Source organism: Larus michahellis, chromosome 6, assembly GCF_964199755.1.
Source record: "Larus michahellis chromosome 6, bLarMic1.1, whole genome shotgun sequence".
NCBI lineage: Eukaryota > Metazoa > Chordata > Aves > Charadriiformes > Laridae > Larus > Larus michahellis.
In genome coordinates this window covers 60,544,547-60,560,318 of record NC_133901.1, presented here as the reverse complement: position 1 = coordinate 60,560,318, position 15,772 = coordinate 60,544,547, and the positions used below count along the sequence as shown (strand labels likewise).

The window sequence follows — 15,772 nt, the reverse complement described above, 5'->3', positions numbered from 1 at the left end:
AGTGTGTGTGCATACTTTGTATTTTAATTTCACCTTCCAGTGGCTAACATGTCATAAAAAGGGTACAAAGCACTGGAAACAGAAGTACAGTGTTTCACCACAAGAGCAGATGCTCCGTACTCACTACAGCTGGATCTCTTTGCAAACGCATACTCAGCATGTCATATCTGGCTTCTCACAACCATGAGTGCCTCAGCAGATGTCTGTTTCTTTCAGAGCTGTCTTTGTACAAACAGCAGTACCATCTAAAATCTTTACCTCCGGTTTAAAAGTGGCATCAAACCATTCTGTGACATCAAATAAATAGATTGGTCTTTCTAGCCTACTTCAAAATCCCTGTTACACCGAAGATCTGAATGCACAAAACTATTTGACATTTGACTAACTCCTTCACACAGGAAGGACTTGATACCATGAAAGGAGTGTATTTACAATAGCTTTGTGCTTGCAAATGTCACTCAGGCATCATCAGTAGCATAGCAGCAAACCACCTGGTGCCTGCCATAGTGTTCTGTTAACAAGTGGATGGAAAGGTTGCATCGGGAAGTACAGCAGTAGTAGATTATTTGATTATATTCTCAGTAACTGCTTGGGTAAAGCTTTGCACTAGCCTTTCAAAGAAAATTCTGTAAAATACAAGAGGCACAATATTTTGTGTGTATTGTCATTATAGCTGGGATGTGAGACTGACTAGCTCAGAAAACTTCAAAAATAATTGTAGGAATTTTAAATCCTACCCAGAACACACACACACACTTGAAAAATTAATGCAAAAATCTTAAAGTGGCTATTCAGCATGTTTTCACTTTCCAGAGTCTATGGATGACAGAAACAGAAAAGAGGAAAGATAAAAGGTTGGCAAGTTTTAAGCTTTCTGAAATTTGTAACTTGTTCATCCAGACTGTGTCTCAGGTTTGGGCTCTGGTGGGGACTGCTGTTCCAGAGCTGAAGCACACACTCCATAGCCACAACACGTTACAAGTCACGTTGCACCTGCATTGCCCAGCATCTTTCAAGACAGATGAGTGCTATGTAAGAGCAGGCTTGCTAAGGACAAAGCAACAGGCTTCAGAGTTCTCATGAATAGAAGGCACTGCAAAGTGACTTAAAAAGTGGCACAGAGGAATTTGTCATCTGCTGCTGCTCACTGATATCCGGATAACCCAGTCGAGTTTGCAAGCAGAAAGAGCAGCCTCTCATGCCTAACAGCCAGCTGTTAGGCACCAAGTCAGCCTGAGTGCTCGATCCTCAAAGACAGCTCAGCAATCACCAAGGCCTACAAATCAATAGATTTTTAGAACAACTTGGTATGTCATGCCAAATCTCAGATTCTTTTCATCTTTCATACTATCACCACTACTAAAGTTTCCATACCTATCATGATCACTGTATAACTCTGCTCCATTTACCAAGCTTGCTTTGGAGTGACTGACAGGGTTTTGAGCACATTTAAATCTGCAAGGTGAGAGCAGAAAAGCAGACCGTAATTTCTTTACCATCTCTGGAAGTGCACAGTTCTAGACACTATCCCTTCAACACCTGGCTCAAGAATCATTGAAGTTGCTCACCTTTTGATCCAGACTGTAGGCCAAGATCCACTCCTCCTGCTTGGGGTGGAAGAGCAAGCTCTGGATATAGAAGTTCAGACGGTACTTCTGGTAGGTAGCCCCTTCATCAGAGCTGATGAGGATGCTGCTCTCGATCTCTGGATCACTAAGAAGCATGATCTAAACAGAAAAATGGAGGGGAAAGACTGTTAATGGAAAAGGGAAACGGAGCATCATCTAAAAGTGAGGTCATACAGCACTGATTCCTATTAGATGTATTCAGAACATTGCCCAACAGTGTAAACAGCTCACAGGATTTCCCAATAGGAGGGAGGGGGGTTTAGTGTTTCACTTCCATTTTATTTGGTGATTCATCCATAGATTCATTCGGTGATTCCTTTTTTCATTTTATTTTTATCCAGACAAATTCAGAAAGCCTAACAAAAAGGAAAAATGCTATGTTGATAGCAAAGCTGATTTTGGTTTGGTATAGCAACTTCAGACAGCCCACCAGGCCTTCCTGCTCCCTTTACAGTCTACCACCTCTCTTTTCTCAAATGTGGAATACTCTCTCCAAAAGTACACAACAGAGAGGCTCCTGAGATTTAAGGCTCATTATTTGGCAGCTTGCAGAGCTATAAATGAGAGCATCACCTCACTGGAAACACAGAATGCTGACCTAGATCAGCTGCTGACATCTGAAATAATGAAATAGTGCATAAACATTGATACACGATCACATATATCATGCTTACAATTTATACAGTAGGAGATATTCATTCACTCAGTAAATACATAATTTTCCCCAAGTGCGGGAAAGCGTATGACCTCAATTTGTACAGGGAGGAAAACACTTCTGAGCCTCTAATTTTAATTAGAAAATTATTACCAATATTTTTAAATGGGTTGATTCCACATTATCAGATGGCATGCTCTACATAAATGCTATCAAGAAAAATGTTGTGGAAACATTAACACCATCTTATTAACATCTGGAGAAAACGACATCACATTAAAGCAAATGCCAGTACCATAAAATAAAGGCAAACAGTGGGAAATAAATTAGAGCTGTGCTAAACACAGCAGGTTATTGATACAGTAGCCGAAACAAATATAGAAACTGCCTTTCAGCAGGAAAACAGATCCAGGAACTGCCTTTTTTAGCTAGCTGCAGGATGATCAGCTAGCTGAGACCCCTGCAGTTTTGTTACACTCACATGTCCCCGTTAACTTTTCTTATCCACCTTCACAGAGCTCCAACTTCAAGACTACAATAGGGAAACACATTAATTTTGACAGCCAAAATCAGTTGCAAGGAATAGTGAGATCCATAGTATGTTAGAACTTGATTAAGCAAAAAATTTCAGCGCTTGTTTTACCTTAAGCGCCTCATCAACTCCGTGAAGTCACCAAGGGCAAGTAACTATAATGTAAATGGTTTCTGATCCTTTCTACTAAGAAATGAAAAGGGCCTTTGAAACTAGAACTGAGTGTTGTCCCAGGGTGAAGCCACCTGTATGAGTCCAGCTTAGGCTCAGAGCTCCTTCAACATCCCTCACATATACTGCTTACCAGCTTCATAAAGCAATCTCCACCTGTTCCCGCAGAAAGCCACACCACAAGCCCTGGAAAAGTGCAGTTGCGTTGTGCTCTGGTGCACAGCATGGGACGTGGGAAACATCCCCGCAGGCAACTGACTCCCTGGGAATTAGTCTTGAGAACAGGTCCCGATGACCTCCACCTACAAGGAGGCTTTGGTACATCCTTTTCTTTCTAACCAGATCAAACTACATATTTCATTTTGCTCCAAATAAGAAAGGTTTCCCGACTGTTCCAAGATGTTTTTTCTGCCACTGATGACTGAGACTTCAAGACATTTTGTCCCCCAAGTGTACTCGTGTTCATCAAAAGCATATTGCCTGTGCCAGGCAGAGAACTGTAACATAGCTTAGTAAAAATCACTTGCATCTGCAGAATGAAAGAAGGATGTTAAGATTGCCAATATAACAAGATATTCCAGAGAGTTCTCACATTTAAAAGGAAGGATACTTCAGGAATAAAAAGACTTTCCACCTGATGTCACAGAAGGTTACAAAGTTAATAATGTTGTATACTAAAAGGTCACTGTTAGAGTTCTGCCCTCAGATAAGGAGCACCAGACAGCTACCAGTTGCATAGACCTGATGTGGTACACACACAAAACATCCACTCTGTGCTTTCACACATGATCTGCAACACTTCAGTGGCTAGTTCAAGCAACAAGATAGAAAAGGTGATGATTCCACCAGCTGGTTCAACAAAGCCAGGCAATATGTTCCTCTGGAAGCATAACAGTGGTTGTAAGACCAAATAAGAAAGCCATCAAACTAGGTAAATTAACAGCTAGAGGGAAAGCTGGAAGAGTCTAACAACAGTCGTATCTCATTGCAGGTGCCATCCATTAGTCACCCACCCCTCTTCACCCAGTTTGATATCAACTCTCCATTCTTCAAATGGAGAGAAGAACAAACCTGACATCTCTGTTGTCACCCAGCCTCCCAGGCAAGGCTGATCCTACACAAGGCAGGATGGAAGAAACAGGAGGCTCAATCAGTTAAAAAGAAAAGGTCACCACCAGTCATGCCGCTAGGACTGGTCCAGAGTTTTGTTATGTGCCAAGCAGGAAAAGAAGAGTGGGAGACCCTGGGCTTTATTATTATTATTTATTTTTTTAAATTGTATGTCTTTTTTCTGCTGGAAGTTATGGATGCAGGGGACAACTTTTGGCAGAGGAAATAGCAGGACATTTGTCAAAGGCCTGAAACCACCACTTCTCATTATGGGCCCAGGGCAAAGGATCCGCCCCAGTAGTGATTTAGATTAATCGCTTTTCGTTAAGAGACAATAAACAAACTCTGGTCAGAATAAGCATTTATGCCAGCACCCTGGGTTGCCATTTATAATTGCCATAAGGAATTGCAAAGGAGAACCAGAGAGTTGTCAAATGTAATTTATAGGGCTTTAAGATCTAATAATTTTCTATAATATTAAATTAAATGGCAGCCTTTATTAAAAAGGAAATCACATTTCACCTTACTACAGTCTAAAATATATATATATATACACACACATATATATAATATTATTTTCAGTTGCTGCCTTCTCTAGTTTACATGGAGAGGGGAAGGGGAGGCAGGATTGATTACTTGTAAGGGTAAGTCCTTGAAAACATACTTGAGGTGAGGTGGTTTTATACTACATAGCTTTTCATCTACAGGCTATAGCCTGACCTTCAAAATTCAGTGGACAATGAATGTCAGGCACCAGACAAAACAAACCAGGCTGAAAATCAGACTGAACTTCAGGTAGTTCCTTAGGAGATGAATGCAGAGGAAGAGAGCTGTCTGGTACGTGGTGTATCTCCTTTAAAGCAGGAGCTTTTGGGGCAGTGATGACACACACAGGGCTGCTCTGCATGAACTTCAGTTCAGCAGAACATCAGACACCAGCGGTGGAAGCACATAGAAGGGAGACGATTCGGAGAGGCCACTTCGCAAGAACAACATAAAGTACAATGAACAGTCTGAGATCTTTGGCACGTGATCAGGAAACACATCCAGCTCTGAATACTTTGAGGGGGTTTATCCCAGGAAATAAGAAGCACAGGCTGCAGGCAGAAAGAACAAGGTGGGGACATGTCATACCTATACCTGCCATGATGTATTTGGGCTGAAAACAATCCAGAGAAGTAGCTAAGAGTCACTCAGATTTGTTGGAGAGTATTTAGGACTCTTAAAGGAGCTCTGAACAAATGCAGAAGTGGGAAGGAAGGAAAGTGATACCATATCACAGCACAAATCCAATAAAGCAGCATGCACTCTGATGGGGCTAATATAATAAAAACTAAGGAAGGATTTGTAAACTAAGAATCTGAGCTCCTGCTACCCTGATTAAAATCTCAGATGTGCCACTGGGTTAACGCAAACATCTTTCTCAGTATTGGTTTCACGTAGGCTATGTCCAGGTGGATGAGTCAAGATGGTAACACACTCCTCTTCCTCTGTTCCAAGATAGCCAGGCACAAAGACAACTGTGATCTGGAACGCCGAACCGCACCAGTAACAAGCTAGCACATTTCTTATAAAAATCATAGAATAGTTTCTGTTGGAAGGACCTTTAGGTCATCTAGTCCAACCCCCCCTGCAACGAGCAGGCACATCTTCAACTACATCAGGTTGCTCAGAGCCCCATACAACCTGATCTTGAATGTTTCCAGGGATGGAGCATCTACTTACCTCTCTGGGCAACCTGTGCCAGTGTTTCACCACCCTCATTGTAAAAAATTTCTTCCTTATATCTAGTCTAAGTCCACCCTCTTTCAATTTAAGATCATTACCCCCTGTCCTATAGCAATAGGCCCTGCTAAAAAGTTTGCCCATGTATTTCCTGTAGGCCCCCTTTAAGTCCTGAAAGGCCACAATAAGATCTCCCGAGAGCCTTCTCTTCTCCAGGCTGAACAACCCCAAATCTCTCAGCCTGTCCTCACAGGAGAGGTGCTCCAGCCCTATGATAATTTTTGTGGCCTCCTCTGGACCCACTCCAACAGGTCCTTGTCTTTCCTGTGATAAGGGCTCCAGAGCTGGATGCAGCACTCCAGGTGGTGTCTCATGAGACTGGAGTAGAGGGGCAGAATCACCTCCCTTGACCTGCTGGCCACGCTGCTTTTGATGCAGCCCAGGATATGGTTGGCTCTCTGGGCTGTGAGCACACATTGTCAGCTCACATCCAGCTTTTCATCCACCAGTACCCCCAAGTCCTCTCTCTGAGTGCTGCTCTCAATCTCTTCACCCCCCAGCTAGTCTCTTGCCTTCCTTTCCTGATTTCTTACACCTGGGGATCAAGAGCTCTTGTGCTTTATGGAAAGCATCCTTATAGGTCTGCCAGCTCTGTTCTGCTCCCTTGTCCCTCAGGGCAATTTCCCAGGAAGCCTTATTGACTAACTCCTTGAAGAGCTGGAAGCTTGGTTTCCTAAAATTTAGGGTCCTGACTTTACTCTTCACCTGACCCTTATCCCTCAGGACTGCGAACTCCACCAGTGTATGATCACTGCAGCCCATGTTGCCTCCAGTCTTGACATCACCGATTACATCACTTCTCACAGGCACAACACTACAATGTGCCCAGACTCTACTGCCATGGAGCTACAGGTAGCCAGAGCTCATATCTGCCTGAACCTGCCTACTGCAGTTATGCCAAAGACCCCTATAGTCAGGCACTCAGTTCTTCTCTCGGCATCCTTCATGGCTCTGCCCTCACTTTAACTGGCCTGCTTGGCACATCACTGCTATCCTTCCTCTTCTGCACCCAAGGCACAAGAACAACCACCCTCACACACACCCCCATCCTATTACCTGTATCCATAGCATCAGATTCAAAAGCTTTATCACCACTCTTGCTCCCTGGTTCTGTGTTATCCCAGCACAACCGATCTGTTTTGTACACAAATGAATCTTTTAATAAACTATCTCTGAACAAAAAAAATGAAACAACGTGCCACACAAAAGGCATTCTTATTAATATTCGTTTTCACTGAATCCTTTTATTTTTCTCAGCCAACATAAATTGTCACTGTAAATTACCAAAGTGCATCTCTTTAAATCGGCGTGAAAAAGTTTTATAGGTACCATATCTGTAGCAGTAGCACCACTGAGCTACATTAGCAGGAAGCATCCCAGTAAACGAATAAAGAAGACAGGTTCAAAATAAATGTCTTTTGTTCCCAGAAATAAGTAGATAGCATTAAACTATTGTGTACTGCCTTCTGATTTTCCTCTTCATTTTAATGTGCTTTTCATAAGTGGTCCTTTTCAGCGGTCCCGGTTACATTCTCATTTGCCTATATAAAGTGCTACTCTAAAAGGAAATAAACAAAACAGTTAAAAAAAAAAAAAACACCTACAAACCACCCAAGCCTCCATAGCTACAAAGGAAGTACAGCTCATTAGCAAAGTATTAGCAATTTGCTCTGTAGCACTGCATTGTCCCCTTCTGCGATTGAAAAGGTAGTTCTGCCACAAACACTGCTGCAAAAACAGAAACTTAACATTTCATGTTTACAGCATCACTGTGATTTCCATAGCAAATGTGCTCAGCTGACATGTGAAAAGGCTTTTTTTTTTTTTTGGCCTCCTCCTACTAGAACCTCTACTCAGAAGCACTTTAGGTCCTTCCTAAAGCCAGGCTACATCTACATCAACAACAAGAAAACACAAATCTGATTTAAAAAACGAAAAAAAGCTGTTTTGGGGTGGGTTTTTTTGCTTTCCTATTTTGATTTAAATCATTTAAAGGATTGCGTGGTCCCATAAGACTTATGGAGCTAAGCCTACTTCCCAAAGTTCCATATTAGCTTTGAGTTTAAAAAGGCAAAAAGTTTCAACAATTTATACTGAAATGTCAATGCAAATGGAGGATTTTTGCTTTGTTTGGACTTATGATGTCCTTTCCTCCTTTTGAAACTGAGAAACCAAAATCAAATGACATTTAAAGGCTTCCCGATACAAAAATCACTTTCTTCTTCGAAAAAAATCAGTTAATCACAAGTATGTTCCATGCGAATAGTTTGGAACTCTCTTAAGAGAAAAGTAATTTTTTCCTGCTGAAGCATTCTAGATTAAATGCTTGACCACCTGAAATTTCCCACTAGCATATATTTGGTTATTTGTTCCCCTCCTACATCATAACTGCAATTTACTTGCCCTGCAAGCTAAAGGATGCCCTCAGAGGTATATACACAACCTTAACCTCTTAGAACACAGCTACACAGCGTACCTGAAGCCCTTCTATGCCAATCCTGTGGAGGGCAGATGCAACTCGTTGCAAAGAAAATCTCATCCTTTTTTCTTCTTTCCTCACCACACATCAGTTCAACTAACAACCCTCAGCCCAAACCCATCTGAGATAAAAAACGTACTGGTATCACAAGTAACTGTCTACTTACCAGCAAAAATAACACCCACATAAATCAGCATTAAGCTAAAAATATCTTTGCATGATTTGCACTATTTTAGAAAACACACCTTAACCCTACAAACTTTTACAGAAGATGTTGAGAAATGGGTAGACACCTGGTCACTGCCCTGTAGATATACTGACTCCTGCAATAATCAGTGGAAAAGGAAGCCAACCTCTACTCTTCAGTCACCAAAACCAGCATATCAGTAAAGACAGGAAAAAATGTGAGATGGCAGTGATAAAAATCTGCTCTAGAGCGAAATCCTATTTATTTATGTACAAGTAAAGCAACACACCCCATTGCTCAGTGATCAGCAACTGTGACAAGAGGGACATCTGCTTTCTGGGAAGCCAAACAAGACAGCCATGAAGAGGGCAACAGCTACCACATAATTACTAACTTTGCATTCTGAAAGGAAAACACTCATTGCAATCACTTGTGTTACAGAGTAGCCCAGATTTGGGGATCCTCCTTGCTTCACATGGCTCAAAAACTACCTTAACGTAAGGATAACCTGTGGGCTTCAGGCAAGCAGCAAAGGTGCACTGAGCTTTCATGAGAGATAAATTGTCTGGACTTACCCCATTTCAACTTCTTGTAACTTCACTTCTTATTGTCCGAAATTTAACATTAATAACAGATTTAATTAATGAATACAGCACCAGATCACCATCTCTCAGAACCATAATGCTGTAATTTTAAAGGATGAAGTGCACTGCACTCACTTTATAAGGGTTTATGAAGCATGTGTTATAAAAGTACCTCAACCATAAGGCTTTTATACCTTGGCACTCACTTCAATACAATCCCATAAAATCCAAGCAATCTTTAAGTGTTAAAGGTGACTTTCACTACTGTATTTATTATTGGATAATGAAAAATGAGTCAGACACCTATAGAAACTGAGCAATGAAATAGAGTTTCCTTAGACTTTTGCATTGGGTCTGCATTATATGTACTGTGACCAAAGAACCAAATAGCTCTCTCAAGACCTTTCAGGCACTTCATGCTAACCTCTCTCCACAATTTCCTTCCTATCAGGACTTCTCTGTAATTACAAACCAATTTCTACTCCACAGAATCTCATCACTTGTCACTGAACTTTCCAGATGTCAACAGCTGTTTCTGTAAGCATCCAAACTCCTGTGAAGGACCTCCTCCGTAGACTCCTACAGCTGTGCTGGAGACTGCGGGTCTCTACTCCAGGAAGATGGTTTGAGAAAATAGCACAGACCCCTAACACTAGCATCAGGAGGACCCCATTTGTGGGTTCCCCATCTTTCCAACATTGAGAGAGAAAGATCAGAGCACATCATGCTGTTCATGTTACATGCAGGGCCTATGTCTTTGTAGAACTTTTTGTCTTTTGTAGATGGTACATGAAAGAAGAGGACCATTACAAAGTAGAAAACAAGCTATAAAATGAAAAAAAAGTATTTTTTTAATCTAAAACAGCAGGGTCTTCTGGTGATACTGCAACACAAAAGAGAACATCACTGGGAAGCTTGTTCATTTTTATGAATATCAAATCCTCTTCTGTAACGCAATATGTAATTATTCTGCTGTCCCCTTGTTATATGTATTTAGACAGCCCATCTTCAAAACAGAGAGCAAGTTTCATCATAAGGTTTGTAAGTTGTACCACGACAATACTCTGCATAGATTTCAAGACCATTCTGTCAATCAGAAATGATGCAAGCATAAGCCGGGTGTCCAAACAGCGCACCCTCCCCACCAGGATCAAGCACCCCAGGTTCACTGTTAACTTGAAAAGCCCCTCAACAGAATCCTGTCAGAAATAAAGCTAAGAATTTTAGCTACAATCAACCCAATATGTGCCTTGTCTCAACAGAACCTGGAACCAGCAGTTCAAGGGAGCATCAGTCTGGCCTATGAGGATGAATAACCTACAGGCATGAGATACTAATATCACACTCAGACACTAAAGATGCAATTGGAATATATAGTCCCAGCATGTGCTACATGCAGTTGGCTCAGTCAGGGAAGAGTACACTTTTAAGATGAGAGCATCTCAGCAATTCTTTCATTTGCTTCTCATAAAGATTAAAAAAGATGGAGATGCCAGAAAGACTTTGCGGAGACTCTGAGACAGAGCAGTTTGGTGGTAAAAGAATGACTACCTATCATCCTCCTGTCTGAAAATCCATAGGAGAGATATCTTACATTATTAACTCTGAGAAAAGAGATTAGTAAAAGCACATCAAATGAGGACCAGCACCACCTTGCCTTCTCTAAGGAGATGCACATCAGCCCACCATGCTTGTTACAGTGAATAACCCTGGTTAATCTTTCTGACCTCTATTGTTTCTCATATCCAATTACATCCAGATTACAATGACAAATTAATTGTTCAGGTTTGTACAAAATTAAAACAGCCTCTTGGCATTGCAGCCATGCCTGCCATAAATTGCCATACCAAAACAAAACACTTCACAGAATTCCAAGCTCGCACACCCCATGCCCTATGGAGAGAGCACTTCATTTAATTACCACCTCCAGCAGCTGTGCAAGAGCACAGATGCACCTTGCAGGATGCCCTGAGGATCAGGAGCAAATCAAGGCTAAATTGGATACAGTGCAAGAGCCCCCCAAGGAAAACCACTCTGCCACCCTCCTTAGCAGGTGGGAAATGAAAATATATCATGGCTGTAAGGTTTAGGCAAAAATCAGAGCTGGGAAAAGAACTCAGGTGCTGTAAAGCTGCCATCCTAACCTGCCCACAACACCAAATCCTAGGCTGGATCCAATTTGCATGCACAGGAGTGGAACAAGCCATCGTACTAGACTCAACAAAGCAGAACGTCTCATCTTTGTTTTACTGCTAAGCAGGTCAGAACAACATGTCTCCCCGCTTTCTCTTGTCTTTTTGGCACTGGACACATGTACTTTTCACTTTTAATTACAAGGCACAGCAAGCATTTGCTTGTTAAATTTCAGGTGCCAGTGGGGATGGAAGCCATCCAAAAAGCATGTGTTTGACCTGGCAAGGAGTGACTGATTGGCAACAGCCACATGCTTGGTTGTAAAACCTTTTCATTGTCACAGCAAGGCAGAGTTTACCCAAGGTTATTCCATCCCATTATACTCTCATTACAGCTGCACATTCTCCACCTCCCCACAGATCATCAGAGCGAAGTCCTCTGCCGCAGTAATCCCACCTTCCTGAGGCCACTTCAGTGCTGCATGCTGTTCAGCTATGTTGCCAAAGGCTTTTCCGTATCACAGCACGTTCATGCACAGTTCCCCTCTATGAACTGCCAAATGGGTTACCAGCATCACCGCTTACGGCTGGTTTTGTATATACCCAGTTTGACCAGCACTTCTATGGCTGGGCCTGGACCAGATGTAGAAGGAAACCCAGCTGGAGAGCTTAGGCAACAACCAGTGCTTCCACAGGAAAAACAGACACCAAATAAGCAGAAGAGAAACGTAAAGCTTCTGATCTTTATTATGCTTTGCTCTGGAGTCTGGTATTTCTGCATAGCATAGTTCTGCACGATGCCTTCTTACTCTTCTCTAATCTACATAGGAAATCCCTAACTGTTGCAACATCTGACACATTGTTTTGTGGTCACCAGCTTTTTCTAGTGACACAGAACAGCTCTGATCCCAAACTGTGCGCACAGAAAGAGAAAAGCGGCATTCACTGTTATAATTATATGCTATTTGAGTAAATGCATGGTTGTGCTATTCTCCATAGAACTCCAAAGTAATTTGCACCGTTATGGTAACTTACCGTGTAAGCAGAAATAGTTACAGAAAATAATGTTATCAGTAAGGAGAGACTGCGTGCACCACAGCTGCTGGAACTGAGAACACCATTTATATGAAAACACTCCTCTGATTATAGGTCTCACTTGGGAGAACACTTTACATGTGGGAATAAGTTTACTCACAGTAGTTACCTCATTACAGAAAACAAAGAGATGTGCATGGATAGTTACTCACGGGGGTAAACTTTTGCAGCCTGTATACAACAGTCTATTTCATTTGAGGACAGTAGAGTGTTTCATGACTCTTTAGAAAAATAAAAATTGTATTATGTATCTCCCTTGAGGCCATTAAACCCGAATACAATTTTAAATGCATCATTGCTTCTCCTCTGCTTACACACTTTATTTTTCTGCTTTTTAGTCAGATTGCAGAGAGAACATAGACAACAGTCAGCTTTATCAATGTTCACATCCAGATGCTAATGATCTATCTCAATTTATTTACCTGGCATCTATTACTCATGTCCCTCACTGTCCCTAATGTACTTCTCTTCCTAACATCCCACCACTGGCAAAAGCCGAGGAGGTAGGAGAAGGCCTGTCCATTTTCTGGATGGAAGGATAAGGCCCCCAGAAATTAAAGATTAAAGTTCCAAAACATGATGGCATTGCAGTGCTCTGCGCAGTAGCAGTCAGCTCTAAGCTATCCACTGTGGTTGCAAGCTCCACACACTAACGCAAGGGCCAAAGTTCCTAATATATGGGAAGCTTCAGGACCTAAGAACAGGATTCACAACTACCAGCTCATTGGCTTTGACATTTTCCATTACATTTGCAAAATTAGCTCCCAATGATACAGTCCTTGCAGAAGGTAGAAGTCCTGTCTGCAATTACACATCAAGAAGGTGAATGACTGCCCCAGTGACTGAACCACAGCCACTATGTCCTATTCCAAACCGGGTCACTGATACCTTGGGAAAAATCACATACTTTCCTTTCCATATCCTTCCACACGCATACATGAGCCCTGGTTACTGCAGTGGCCTGAAGAACTAGTGTAAGAGGAAAGGGAATTGGAAGAGATGGCAAAGGTTTCCTCTGCAGCACAAACCTGACACTTTGATTTAGGAATCACTTGTCAAAACCAGACAATTGCCAAGCTGACTCCATCTTTCCACCCATTTCCAGGTCCGGAGCACTACATTCATTGCCTCCACTCCATTGCCACTCACGTCTCTGAGCACAGCTGCTTCCTAAGTTTTGTTGGTTTCTTGCAGTCATTTTTAAGGATCACGTTGGCCTGCCATGGAATGACTCCAATGGAGGCAAAAAGAAGTCAGATAAGCTTTTTTGTCAGATAAGCTTTTTTGTCAGAAAAATGACAACCTGATTTGTTGCAACAGAGAATTAAAATATTGTGGGGCCCACTGCAAAAGACAGCACCAATGTCTCCCCAGACAGAGACATAAGGCCTGGGCTAAATGTTGATTCCCCAGATTCATAAGAAAACTACAGCCTGAGTTTTTTCTAACTGTAACTGTGCATCACTTAGAAAATCCCTACCATTACTTTCAGAGTCCAACAATGTCTGCCCGTATACAATGAAAAAGGCATTTTAGGACAGACAGAGTGAAGGGCAATGAACTCTGGCTAGTGCAAAAAGAAGCCTCAAGTACTCTGAGACGTGCTGAAATGTTTCTCTAATATCTACCCCAGCCAAGCTCCATGTCGAAGAAAAACTGCTCCTAATACTGCCATGCAAGGGCTTCCAGGATTCGCAGTGCTTTTTACACAGAATTGATCACATCAGAGCTGAAATTAGAGTTACTGCACTTACACTGTAAGAGGCAGATGTGCCTATATGGCAAAAACTGAGACAATGGCCAGCATGTACTCTGCAGACTCTGCTCATCTATTCCATTAAAAATGAGAATTCACTCAATGAGTAATGCTGAATTTCTCTATTCTTCACTTTGAAAAAGAGTGAAATAAAAAGACTTTTTGCCACAGGTTAGTGGATTTGGGGGTTGGGGTTGGCAGGGGGAGGATTTTCCTCAAAAAAACCCCACAACTGTGTCCTGGTGAAGCAGCTCTTATCACTAAAGATCAAGGTCAGAGCATTATGCAATTTTCAAAAGGACCCACCTGCCCCTTTTCCAAGAGCTGTTCTCCGCCCATTCTATTATTTTTTCCTCCTTTTTAATAACAGGACATGCTGACTCGTTATTATTGATTGATTATCCTGCTGTCTGTGAAGCACCATTCCCCTCCTCGTTAATTCAAAACTACCTCATTTTTCATACTTCATAAATTAATATATTATTGGAGCAGCAGCAGTAAAGGAGATGGCCATGTTTCATAGAGAACTAGGGAGGGTGGAGAAAGGAAGGAGGTCTCATAAACCTGCCCTACATCAGGATCTGCAGCTGTGTCCGCCCTGCTGACAGGCTGGGTGTTAAGTACAAGCAGCCCCTCACAAGGTGATGCATCCTGACAGTCCCTCTTTGTCCCTGTAACCAAGGCAGGGCTCTGAAAACTCACACATGACTGCTCTGCCCACTTCATAAAAGCAATGGCCATGCTTAGTGACAAAATTGCAGCTTTATTTTAGGGGATATTATAACTTCTGATCTGTCCTTTAACACTTGCTGGCTAAATTGGAGCAAACTACCTCTTTATTAAATACTGACAGCCAACTCTGGGAAGTCCACATCTAAATGTGGATATGACCTTTCTAGTTTTACCCCTTCTCTTCTCTTTACAACCTGGTACAATCCCTAAGGCCCTGTAGGGCTCTGACTCTAGCAATACAAGGTGAAGCAGAGAGAGCGCACACAACTGGAAAGGTGGACTGACTTCTAGGAAGCCAGACAAGGCAGCCCTGGAATAGACCTGAGCTAGTATCCTGCCAAGCTGAGTTTTACCTGATAAGTGGCCTTTTTTTCTTTCTCCAAACATTATTCACAAGTCCTATTTAAAAAAAAAAAAAAAAAAAAAAAAAGGTTGACTTATTGGCTTGGGTTCTTCCCATCTTTCCCCCTTGCAACCTGACCCTCCAGCCACTCCAGTAGACAATGAAGTGCAGTGATACCATCCTCAACCAATCTCAGGGTTTTTTAGGATGATGGGGCAGGGAATTGTATGTTTTAAGTGGTAGATACCTACATTTACCATCACAAACAGTGCCAAACTGCTCACCCACTCAGTTCTTGCACACAAAGCAACCTCAGGGAAGTGTGTAAATAAGTCAAGTACAAAAGGTTTGAATTCTGATTTGCCTTCCCCTAAAATCTGTGCCTGCTTTCATTCAAGTGGTCTTTTTTTTTCCCTCCCAAAGCCCCAGGCAGCATCTAAGCAGGGATTTCAAGATCACAGTTCCAGTCCTTGGTGGATAAATGACATAGCATGTACCTGACTGCTTTTTTCTTATTTTACTTATACATCTTGTGTCTACATGCTTAATTTTATCAACCAGACTTGCAATATCTGTGAAGACT

The 15,772-nt window shown here is 42.0% G+C and overlaps 1 protein-coding gene across 1 annotated transcript in view; it reads right to left on the bottom strand.

The window, feature by feature from the left end:
* Positions 1 to 15,772, bottom strand: part of SORCS3 (sortilin related VPS10 domain containing receptor 3) — a 303,634-nt gene that overhangs the window by 135,959 nt on the left and 151,903 nt on the right. The window contains exon 4 of the mRNA XM_074591880.1: positions 1,569 to 1,727. Within this exon, the coding sequence (XP_074447981.1) occupies positions 1,569 to 1,727 (159 nt within the window). The remainder of the gene's footprint in view (positions 1 to 1,568; positions 1,728 to 15,772) is intronic.